We start from the raw sequence: 12,737 nt of genomic DNA, 5'->3' as shown, positions 1-12,737 counted from the left end.
TTGTTTGCAACTTAATATTGGAAGGGGTTCGGATGATAACCTGAAGGTGGACTTTTAGGCATAGATGCATGCTGGATAGCGGTCTATGTACTTTGTCGTAATGCCCAATTAAATCTCACACTACTCATCATAACATGTATGTGCATTGTCATGCCCTCTTTATTTGTCAATTGCCCAACTGTAATTTGTTCACCCAACATGCTTATTCTTATCGGAGAGACACCACTAGTGAACTGTGGACCCTGGTCCATTCTTTACATCGAATACAATCTACTGCAATACTCGTTCTACTGTTCTATGCAAACATCATCATCCACACTATACATCTAATCCTTTGTTACAGCAAGCCGGTGAGATTGACAACCTCATCGTTAAGTTGGGGCAAAGTATTTTGGTTGTGTTGTGCAGGTTCCACGTTGGCGCCGGAATCCCTGGTGTTGCGCCGCACTACACTCCGCCACCATCAACCTTCAACGTGCTTCTTGACTCCTACTGGTTCGATAACCTTGGTTTCTTTCTGAGGGAAAACTCGCCGATGTACGCATCACACCTTCCTCTTGGGGTTCCCAACGGACGTGTGCTTTACCGTCACAAGCAGTGTGATGCGTACAACAGCAAGTTTCCCTCAGTAAGAAACCAAGGTTTATCGAACCAGTAGGAGCCAAGAAGCACTTTGAAGGTAGATGGCGGCGGAGTGTAGTGTGGCGCAACACCAGGGATTCCGGCGCCAACGTGGAACCTGCACAACACAACCAAATTACTTTGCCCCAACGTGACAGTGAGGTTGTCAATCTCACCGGCTTGCTGTAACAAAGGATTAGATGTATAGTGTGGATGATGATGTTTGCAGAAAACAGTAGAACGAGTATTGCAGTAGATTATATTCGATGTAAAAGAATGGACCGGGGTTCACAGTTCATTAGTGGTGTCTCTCCGATAAGAAATAGCATGTTGGGTGAACAAATTACAGTTGGGCAATTGACAAATAAAGATGGCATGACAATGCACATACATGTTATGATGAGTAGTGTGAGATTTAATTGGGCATTACGACAAAGTACATAGACCGCTATCCAGCATGCATCTATGCCTAAAAAGTCCACCTTCAGGTTATCATCCGAACCCCTTCCAATATTAAGTTGCAAACAACAGACAATTGCATTAAGTATGGTGCGTAATGTAATCAACAAATACATTCTTAGACATAACATTGATGTTTTATCCCTAGTGGCAACAGCACATCCACAACCTTAGAACTTTCTGATCATCGTCCTGCATTTAATGGAGGCATGAACCCACTATCGAGCATAAATACTCCCTCTTGGAGTTACAAGTAATGACTTGGCCAGAGCCTCTACTAATAACGGAGAGCATGCAAGATCATAAACAACACATAGATGATAGATTCATAATCAACATAACATAGCATTCAATATTCATCGGATCCCAACAAACGCAACATGTAGCATTACAGATAGATGATCTTGATCATGTTAGGCAGCTCACAAGATCCAACAATGATAGCACAATTAGGAGAAGACGACCATCTATCTACTGCTATGGACCCATAGTCCAGGGGTGAACTACTCATACATCACTCCGGAGGTGACCATGGCGGTGAAGAGTCCTCCGGGAGATGATTCCCCTCTCCGGCAGGGTGCCGGAGGCGATCTCCTGAATCCCCCGAGATGGGATTGGCGGCGGCGTCTCTGGAAGGTTTTCCGTATCGTGGCTCTCAGTACTGGAGTTATTATCGACGAAGGCTTAAGTAGGCAGAAGGGTAGGTCAGGGGGCGCCACGAGGGCCCCACACGCTAGGGCCGCGCGGCCCAAGCCTTGGCCGCGCCGCCCTATTGTGTGGGCGCCTCGTCGCCCCACTTCGTTTCCCTTTCGGACTTCTGGAAGCTTCGTGGAAAAATAAGATCCTGGGCGTTGATTTCGTCCAATTCCGAGAATATTTCCTTACTAGGGTTTCTGAAACCAAAAACAGCAGAAAACAGCAACTGGCTCTTCGGCATCCTGTTAATAGGTTAGTGCCGGAAAATGCATAAATATGACATAAAGTATGTATAAAACATGTAGGTATTGTCATAAAACACGCATGGAACATAAGAAATTATCGATACTTTGGAGACGTATCAAAGCACAAGCTCTAAAACACCACATGGGTAATATCCAAATAACAACCATTAAAGATGATGCAAGGATGCAAAGTTGGAGCTTCCTCCGAACGATATGATCAAGTTACTCACTCGAGAGGCCTCTTGATAAAATGGCCATTAACCTATAAACCAGTCTCCCAACTAAACCACTAGACCGATAAGAAAGAAACCATATCAAGTGCAAACATTAACCTTGCGCATTTCACTTGAGCTCGATGATGACGATCTTATCCGCAACAAGATGGAACACCTTTCTTGACTGTGTTTCCTTGATGAAGTCTTGCGAATTGCCCCACATACTCTACTATGTGAGAGCTTCTTGTTCGGTGCATCTTCATATATCCATGAACACCATATGAATGACAAGATTCAAGGATATGATCTCTTCGAGTTGGTTCATCTTGAACTTGCACACTATTTCTTGTTTCTTCATTATGTTGATGTCTTGAAGATACACATGAGAACTTACTTAATCTTCTTGTTCAGTACATACTTGTTACTTGATCTTCGTTAATTTCTTCTTATTGCAACCTTGAAGCCTACATATGGTTCAAACCTTGCCTATGAATAACACCTATAAATATAACTCAATGCCAACATAAGTCCATAGAGATTATCATTAATTACCAAAACCACACATGGGGGCTCCATGCACTTTTACCCGTTCCTGGACCGTCCCAAAAGGGATGCGGACGTGAGGCGCTGCGTGCGGGAGCTATTCCCTCCCGCAGCATAGCGATGAATAGGCGCCCCCGTAAAAAAATTATGACTAGTTTATTTTGGCAAAAAGTTACGAGATGCCTTTTAGCCCGTAATATTTTTTTGAGGCTGGTAAGTGGGTTTCCCCACTATGTATATTTATATTTATTAATTTCAAAAGAGTTTAGAAAATACAAAAAAAATGCAGTTGCTAGAGATTAGCAACAAAAAAAAACTATCTATAGGCCATAAGCCCAATAATAAAAGAGAGAAAAGAAAGAGTAAAAGCCCATGAGCCGATGAGCGTGACCGCACCAAAGGCAAGGTGGTGCAACCAGACCAAAGCTCCAAAGCCTCCACCCAGGTCACACACGGTGACGGTGAGGATCGAGAGGGGATCGAACGGGGAGCCTCTCTCTCTCACGCCCTGTCGTCCCTCGCCCTCCTCCGCCTTCCCCCCATCTTGCCATCTTCCCCTTTGCGATCCAGCGTCCTCCTCCCGCCGCCCGTCCTTTCAGGTTAGTTGCCGCTCGCGATCTGTAGACCAGCAATTTGGTATTCGGGATCCCAATTCGGGGGTTCCCTTCGGTCCGTCGACGCGGAATGAACAAGAAATCCTGAATTAGGGCTATCGATTTTTTTTTATCTGAAAAAAGAAAGTTTCAAGTGACGTTAGTATTTCTACTTAGGTGTTGTCGATGTACAGTTGAAAAACGAATCCAGTTTGAACAGACACGTAGGAATTAGAGGTTTGGATTCTTATTCACAAAGCAATTGGAGTAACGTGAGTATTTGCTGTTTTGGTGTTACCGATTTACAGATGAAAATGAACTCCAATTTGAACAGGCACGTATGTACAACTAGTGTCATATTGAATGTTATAGCTTCAGTTTAGGGCGAGAAGTATCAGGGGAGGTAATTTGTGTTAGACAAACAACAACTTGTCTCTATTGATTGCCCAATAGGCAAGTTGAGCCAGATGTATCCATGTCGACATGGGCTGGAGCAGAGACGCGGCGGCCGGACTCGCTCGGGAAGATAGCAGCGGGTCTATTCAATCGTGTCATAACCACAGTATATTTAAGTTGTGTATTTTTGTGTTGCTGATTTTCTATGCAACTGAACGAATATAATGTGGTTATGACAGTAGCTTCATATATATTATGTTGGATCAAATTTTGGCAGTGCCACCTGATAAATGTGTGTGCTCTTTGCATTTCCATGGACCAGTTTGACATAAATTTTACATTAATGTCATACCGGAGTAATATACTTTAGAAAATACAAATATTTTTGCTGCGATTTACTACACAATCACACATGTTTAAAGTTTAAAACCTTCCACTTTTTGGTTGATCTTTCAAATGAGTTATCTAGGTGGTCTATTTGATTTCCAAGAAAAATGACGAGTCCACTTTTGTTCTGACCCCTCATGTGTTAAAAGGGACAGCATTTAGTCTCTCAACCATCTTATTTACTTAACTGAGGAGAACTGTCCCTTTTTCCATACGCTGTGTTTGCCACCATAAGGCCATCACTTCTCCTTTCCATGAAGCAAGAAGGAAGGCATCTTCCCAGGTTGTTTGGGATTGGTTCAAAATCGATTAGATTAAACTGATTTGATCATGCTTTTGGTATCCAAAAGGTGATTATATACTGGCTTTTTTAGTATTTTAGGTTTGAAGAGAATTTCTAGTTCAGCTAAACTTTTAGTTAACTTGACACTATTTTGGGCATTTCCTGCCTTCTGTTGGTTCAGTTTAATTGCAGTTAGTGCCAATAACTTTAATCCCTCTGCCTCGTCAGACTAGCATAGTTGGGTTAGTACACTCATACCCAATAGACAGAATAATTTAACTCTAAGTACGTCTTAACTCAGTGCTCTCACAAAGAACATGGTAGTAGGATGAGACGTCTTCAGGGGGTTGCTTGACAAGATAACGAGAAGAAAATGGAATCTCATCCTTGCCCGCAGTTCGGAGCAAAAGGACATTCCACACATCCTAACCAAGCATATGAGATGGCTAAGCAACTGAATGTCAATTCTGCATGAAACCTCATTCTTGACTGTATGTCTCTGTTACTCTCTGTTGATCCATCCATCAGTGTGTTTTGTGCATTTCGCATTTACAACCTTTTTAAATCAGCTTACAACCTACCTTTTGGGTACTTCCTTTGGTAAGTGTGCAAATATTTTAGATGATCCAACTGCTACATTAGGTGATCATATACTTGGTGTTCTGCTACGCATTACATTTATTACATAGTTCTTCCTGTCTTCCACATTCTTTTACGGACATGCTAAGATCAGACAGATTCCATGTTGTTTTTCTTTGTTTTTTTTTTGGCTTTTATTTATAGTATCATTGTGCTTACACATTGTTATCTTCGTTATATAGGTCTATCCTGAAGTACTGGGAGAAATCAGGCTCTTAAAAATTGTATGCAGTTTGCGCTACACAGATGTGGAGTTTTGCGTCTCTGGGAAAGAAGAACCCTCCAAATTGCACCTCTCCACACGCTGATTGCTCAGATGATGAGGCATCTTCATGCACAAGCAAGGAAGAAGGCCTAGAATGCCCAATATGTTGGGAGTCCTTCAACATAGTGGAAAATGTGCCTTATGTACTATGGTGCGGACACACCATGTGCAAAAATTGCATTCTGGGCCTTCAGTGGGCTGTTACCAAAGTTCCCACAGTACCAATCCAGCTACCGTTCTTTGTATCCTGCCCCTGGTGTAACCTCCTATCGCTACGCATAATTTACAGAGGGAATCTCACATTTCCACGCAAGAACTACTTCCTCCTTTGGATGGTTGAGGGAATGAATGGTGAGCGGGCCAGATCAAGATCTTCTAGCGAGCAACCTACTACTTGGCTCTCAAGTGGCAGCAGGGCAAGTGGAAATGCAGGTACTTCCAACCCCGTTAGACGCGCGCTCCCTCCACAGGTTGAACCGTCCTCCTCCAGTGTGAACCGTACCAATCGTAGGCCCCCGCTCCTGAATACAGAGAGGGTGCAAGCTTCACTGCGCAAGTCTTTGTCATTCTTGGTTCACCTGACCGCCAAGTTCCCGCTGGTGTTCATTTTCGTCCTCATAGTGCTCTATGCTATCCCTGCCAGTGCAGCTGTGTTGCTGTTGTACATTGTTATCACGGTGTTGTTTGCGCTGCCTTCCTTCTTGATATTGTATTTTGCTTATCCTAGCCTAGACTGGCTCGTTAGAGAAATCTTTGCTTGAGATTTCATCCCAAAAACACTAGGTGGATTATCTCAGTGCTGATTTGGGATCTAATACATGTAACTGAACTGAACCTTTCTAGCGTTTCTATTTTCTTGACACTGTAAGTGTGAACATTCGTGGAAATGTTTCTCAATCTGGTTCAAACGATCACGATATCTGCTTCTTTATATGTTTTGAGGCTGGAATTCAAAGTATACTTGACTGACAGCATGATAATACCGGGACTGGCATATGTACTACTTATAGTGTCTAATCTGACATGTGGTGTGATTGAGGTTATATACTCATAATCTGCTCATGTTAATGATAGTAGATGAAAATATCAAACAAAAGAAAAACTCAGGAAGTTTTACATTAAACTGTATAAATAGAATGTCATGACATGTTGAATCCTATAGGATTTAGAAACATCAGAATGAATGTTACATCTTGTTTTTGTGTTCGATGAAGAAAGCGGGATTTTCTTTCTAAGGTTTGTTTGGCAATTAAAGGGAAAGGGAATGGGAGTTAACGTGAATTCCCAATCCCCCATCTCAATTACCTACCCTCCCCCAGATAAGAGTTTTGTGGGAGTTTACCACGTGAATTGCCTCTCTAATTCCCTTGCTAAGTCCCATTACATCCAAACAATCGGTGGATTAAAACTCCATATACCTTCAACTCCCATTCCCTACCTCCAACTCCTCCCAACCAAACACGCTGTGTGTGTATACTATACATGCCACCGAGACAAAGGAAATTTTACATTAAGTTGGACCTAAGATAAATTTGGTGTAAAATGGTATACAAAGTAGATCATAGGAAATATTTCTATTGTTTCAAATCCTACGAACCAAACAAGTTCTGAAGGTAACATTCCTAAGAAATGGAATCCTCTAAAATTCCTTTGGAATTCATGTGAACCAAATGAGCCCTAAGCTTTTCTCTGACGCATTGTAGGCGGTTCTTCCGACATCGTTACTCGTGCATCTTGCCAGGCTGCAAACCAAGTGGAGGACTAAAGGCATCTCCAACAGGGCGACGCAAACACATGCTGAGCGATCGTTTGCGTCCGTCGGGCCGAAAAATGCGCCAGGTTCCTGCTCCAGCGGCACGCAAAGTGATCGGCCGTCCGCGGCGACGCAAATCTGGCCCAAATATGCACCTCAGGTGCGTCTCTGCGGACGCTGCGTGGACGCATAAAGTGTCCGCTCGCGTCTGGCGGACGTTTCGTCGGGCCCGTCTAGCAGCGACCCTACATCGATGCGTCTTCTCAGGCGCGCCAGCGACTGGCGCCGCTGTGTCGCTTCGACAGTCTGCGCCACGTTAATGGCGATGCCTCGCCTGCCGAGCGGCCGCCGCCCACCTCCGCCAACGCAGTAATGGTGACGTCACGTGTCCCACGGCCGTCGCCTGTCTCCGGCCTATATAAAGAGGGTGTGCGCTCTTCTTCTTCATCATCCACTCCTCCACACAAACCCTAGCCGCCACAAGCTCCACGTAGCGCCGCCTACCTCTTCCTGCGACGTAGCTAGGCCCGCGAGGAAGTCCATGGCGGTCACTGCGGGCCTGGGCGCCCCCGGTGCCGGGGCAGGGGCCGCCGTGGTGGAGCAGCTACGAACCCACAGTCGCCGTCGCCTACACCCTCCTCGTCTTCGCAGGAGGAGCGCTGCTTCGAGTTCCTCCTCCGTATCGACGACGACCCACTCGGCATCAAGCGGCTCCCGGCCGAGTTCGTCGATGGCGTCGAGCCGGCGCACTTGCAGCTACGGGAGGCCAGCTGCAACTTCTGCCAGTGGTCTGTCAAGGTCTTGTTCGACGGGTAGGGCAAGATGTACCTGCACACGGGGTGGGGTAAGTTCGCCCGCGACCTCGCGCTCGAGCCCGGCTGCCAGCTCACCTTCCTCTACGAGGGGGACGACGAGATGATCGTCAAGGTGTTCGACGACACAACCTGCCGCTGGCACTACCACACCGGCGAATCCGGCTCGGACACCGATAGTTAAGTGTTCTTTTTTTGCAGCGAATATGGCTACAGGCCAGTTGAAGCCAGCAGTGAAGGTTTCTGGTTGTTCTTCCTTGAAAGAACCAATAGGGGTACCGTCAACAGCTGGATTTTTCAGTTTGGGTGACTGAGAATGCTTGAGAGTGTTCTTTCTTGGCAGCGAACATACGGAACCAACACTACTGACTTTTCTTTTTTACAATGTTTTAATTTGTGTCAATCATGGTTCAAACTATGTATTAGTTTGTGTAAACCATGTTCCCAATTATGTATTAGTTTGTGTAAAACCATGTTCCAATATGTAATGTTTGGAACTATGTTTAAATGGAGAAGAGAAAAAAATAAGTAGAAAAAATGTGTCACCCCGCTGGAGCCACCTCAGACGCAAAAGGACGCGCGGATAAATACGGTCATTTTCGCGTCCGTGGGACGACGCAAATCGCAAATGGACGCTCGCGAATAATTAAATGAGTCAACGTTGGAGATGCCCTAATGCTTGGCTGGGATGAGATGGTAGAGCGCGGCAACTGAAGTGAACCAGCTTGGCCGGCATGGGTGTCTCCCAAAATTTACTCTCCTCTATCTAATCCAACAATCTTGGGCGGAATCAAGATGGCATCTATCGCACCGACCGGTTTCAAGTCTTTTTTTTAGAGCATGCCACAGACATACCACATCTTTATAAAATGCAGAAAAACAGTTATAAAATCATACCCCAATTACAGACGATTGAGGCAGAGAACACACCTGCACCAGCATTACAACTAAAGTTCTCTCCTCGATGACCTCGACGCGGTAAAAAGTCGATTTCTTCTCTTCCGTGCGCGGGCCACCTATACTAGAGCAGCTGAGGTTAAAGATGGAAGCTTGTGTCGTGATATAATTACAGCTCTAGGGGCCTCTGTATCTCTTTGGCTCATGAGTCATGACACTAGGTGATGCTTCGTCAGCGTTTTATTACAAAAGAATGGTGTCAGAACTGTTGATCAGACGCGCTGGTCAGCAACAAATTCTCCAAACAAAACATTCGAAATGGGGGAAGATGGCCCGGCCTTTGTATCGATTGATAAATGTATCCTTTTATTACCTTATTACTAGTTAACTATTCTAAAATTGGGACCTCATGGGTCACATAACGTGGATAAGTAGATCAGCCAACTAAAAATAAAAGACAACATAGAATAATACTGTATTAATATGTTATCTGAAGATTAAAATGCCAATTGTACTAGCAATATAAATCCCGAGCAACTATCTTCAGTCGGTTGCGCCCAATGTCCAAATCTCTCGCTTCTCCGTTGGTTGTAAGTGAAACCATATACGGATCCCATGCGTAGCGAGAGGAATAACCTTCATAAAAAGTAGATTTTGTATTGTTGAAGATATAGTCATTTCGTACATTCCATATGGCTCAAAACTACATGCATTTGTGCTTTATTTTTTTAACAACTCCCCTTAGCCAGTTCCCTAAAAGTTGTGTCACATTTATTGGGGGTATTATATCAAAGGCTATATGTACAATTTGCCAAACGAAAGCATTGATTTGTTTCATGTTAATCACCAAAATAACATTTTGCACTACCTTGCAAAATCCACTTTGTTAAGTTATCTTTGCTAAGAAGTACTCTGCAATGCAAGAATCACATAAAAATTCTGATTTTTAGTGGTACTTTTATTTTTGCAAGTATATTTTCGAATGAATTTTTTATGATCATTCATCTAGTCTAGATATAGTGATTTGACCGTAAAAGAACGAGTAGCAGTAACTTCCAAGTGAATGCATATGGTTAACTGGATAACTGAACATCTATCAGCCTGCGAACCAAATGAAGTCATCTTTCCAATTTGTTCCCAATTAAAGTTTGCATGATGGTTACATTTAGCAGATTATGCGACATCACATTGGAAACATATACTTCTTCTTGTTGTAAAATGTTGTATAGAGATGGGTATTGGTGAGACAATGGTGAATCTCCTAACCATGTGTCTTCCTAAAATTGAGTAACATGTCCATTCCTTACATGGAAGGATCCTCTCTCGAAGAACTCATCTTTCACCTTCATGAGACCTTTCCAGAAAACTGAATCCATCACCTTGGACTCAACTTGGGGCAGTAATTCTGAGTGTAGATATTTATTTTGTATTAGCTCTTGCCATACACCTTGTTCGATCATTAGTTTTAAAAGCCATTTTCTCAATAAACAATTTTTAATATCAAGAACCTCTACTCCGAGACCACCTTGGTCCTTTTGGCGACAAATTATGTTCCATTTTGTGAATCTATATTTTTATTATGGCTATTACTTTGCCAAATAAAAAACTGGAGCAAGAAAATCCAATATTTTACTTACCGGCTAAGGTTTTTCAAAGAATGAAAACATAATCTTGGGACATAATTAATAAGAGCCAAACTATCCCCATAAGACAACAATTTTCCCACCAAACTCGCAAGCTTTTTCTCAAAACAGTTTTCACGGCTTTCTACTCACCATTTGTGAGTTTTCTATAATGAATGAGAATTCCCAAGTACCTAAGAGGAAGTGAACCTGAGTCAAAACCAAATAGGTTTATGTACTGGTCTTCTACCTCCTTTGGTCGACCAAAACAATATCACTCTTATGATTTTTTTTATTGAGACTCGATATTTGTTTGGAGATACAAAGTATTAGTTTCATGTTTAATGTATTTTATAAATGATGCTCCACAAAAACAATTGTATATTTCCCATATTGCAGAATAGACACTCTTCCCTCAACGAGATGAGGTAGGCTCGTGTAATTAAAATTCATAATGTATTTGCCACAAGATTGAACAACATGAGTCATAGCGGATCACCTTATGTCAATCCTTTTTTTTATCTGGAAATAATGCCCAATGTCGTCATTTAATTTAATATCTACTCTTTCTTGACTAACAAAATTCTCTATCCGTTGACACCATTTAGGTTCGAAGCATTTGATGTCCACAAATATAGGGGATATCTGAAATCTTCGATGAGAAGTATTACCCAAATTTATAGTTCGACTCAACGCGAACACAAGAATATCAATAAGACTTCAGCAATTGAGACGTCACTCTCAAACACACATGTATATGAATAAACTCACAAAGCAAGTGGTGATTTATAGAAGTTGATTCAAACCAATGAAACAAGTAATAAACAATAGCAGCATATTTCCAGTTTTCACTAGAAGTAGTGATGTGTAACTTTCAGTGGCTAAAGGGGTAGGCATGAGGTGATAGCGGGGTGTTGCATGAATGATATTGATCATATAATGTAATCCTAATAACATATAATTCATCTCTAATTCAGTTGTGTGTAGGTGTGTGATCCTAATATAGTTATGTATACTAACCAAGAGAATTTGCAAAACATCTTTTATCCTACCTGCCCATTTCATCGGGGCCAACGTGGAACTACAAACAATTGAGGTCTATCCTTTCGAATAGCCCGAATAAAGCATTAACACTTCATTAATACACAATATCCTCAAACTATTGCATATTCCCATTTTCCCTAACTGACACTTTAGGGTTCGCCGGTTCAACACAATAATAGGCAATACACTTTGCAAATAGATACCAAACTCATATATATGATGGCGCAATAGAAGTTCAGTATTGAAATCATGTCACTCATGCCCTAGCAACAAGCATTCAATATAGCAAAGGTGTACTGATACGTCCAAATTGCATCACTATTTTATATCATAATTTGCTGTTATTCATTGATATATTTCATATTGGGACACAATACTTATGTTATTTCATCTATTTTGCATGTTTCATGATTATTTGGAGATCGAGCACCGGAGCCGAGATTCTGCTGGAAAAAGCACCGTCGGGATGCAATATTTCGGAAGATCAACTCGTGGAAGGAAGTTTTACAGTAAACTCCTATTTTTCCGGATGACGGAGGAAGCAGAAGGGGGAGCCAGGTGGACCCAGGGTGGGCCCACACCATAGGGTGGCGCGGCCCAAGGCCTGGCCGCGCCACCATGTGGTGTGGAGGCCCCTCGGCCCCTTTCGCCTCCTTTTCTTCGCGAAACCCTTCGTCCCGAAGACCTAAGCCACAGAGGAATCCTCACGAAGGGTTACAGCCGCCTCTGCGGGGCGGAGAACACCGAGAGAGAAAAGAGCTCTCCGGCGGGCAGGAATCCGCCGGGAAATTCCCTCCCGGAGGGGGAAATCGACGCCATCGTCACCGCCATCGAGCTGGACATCATCTCCATCACCATCATCATCATCTCCACCATCATCACCGCCATCTCCTCCGCAGCACCTCGTCACCGCCGTAGCAATTTGGGTTTGGTCTTGATTGTTTGATAGGGGAAACTCTCCCGGTATCTATTCATACTTGTTGTTGATGCTATTGAGTGAAACCATTGAACCAAGTTCATGTTCAGATTGTTATTCATCATCATATCACCTCTGATCATGTTCCATATGATGTCTCGTGAGTAGTTCGTTTAGTTCTTGAGGACATGGGTGAAGTCTAAATGTTAGTAGTGAACTATGGTTGAGTAATATTCAATGTTATGATATTTAAGTTGTGGTGTTATTCTTCTAGTGGTGTCGTGTGAACGTCGACTACACGACACTTCACCATTTATGGGCCTAGGGGAATGCATCTTGTACTCGTTTGCC

General features: G+C 43.1%; 1 protein-coding gene across 2 annotated transcripts; it reads left to right on the top strand.

Annotated features, from left to right (window-relative positions):
• Positions 1–3,230: 3,230 nt before the first annotated feature.
• On the top strand, positions 3,231–6,256 carry LOC124702676. Of its 2 annotated transcripts, none has more exons than XM_047234837.1 (2): positions 3,231–3,378; positions 5,260–6,256. In XM_047234837.1, exon 2 carries the CDS (start codon positions 5,324–5,326, stop codon positions 6,101–6,103), a length of 780 nt encoding a protein of 259 aa, XP_047090793.1. In that variant the 5' UTR covers positions 3,231–3,378; positions 5,260–5,323; the 3' UTR covers positions 6,104–6,256. The 2 variants fall into 2 exon arrangements, with proteins under 2 accessions (XP_047090793.1, XP_047090794.1); XM_047234838.1 differs by lacking the exon at positions 3,231–3,378 and adding an exon at positions 3,907–4,929.
• The last annotated feature ends 6,481 nt before the right edge of the window (positions 6,257–12,737 follow it).

The sequence above is a fragment of the Lolium rigidum genome, chromosome 3 (genome assembly GCF_022539505.1).
Source record: "Lolium rigidum isolate FL_2022 chromosome 3, APGP_CSIRO_Lrig_0.1, whole genome shotgun sequence".
NCBI lineage: Eukaryota > Viridiplantae > Streptophyta > Magnoliopsida > Poales > Poaceae > Lolium > Lolium rigidum.
Note: the sequence above shows the minus strand (reverse complement) of the source record. Positions and strands in the feature narration are given on the sequence as shown.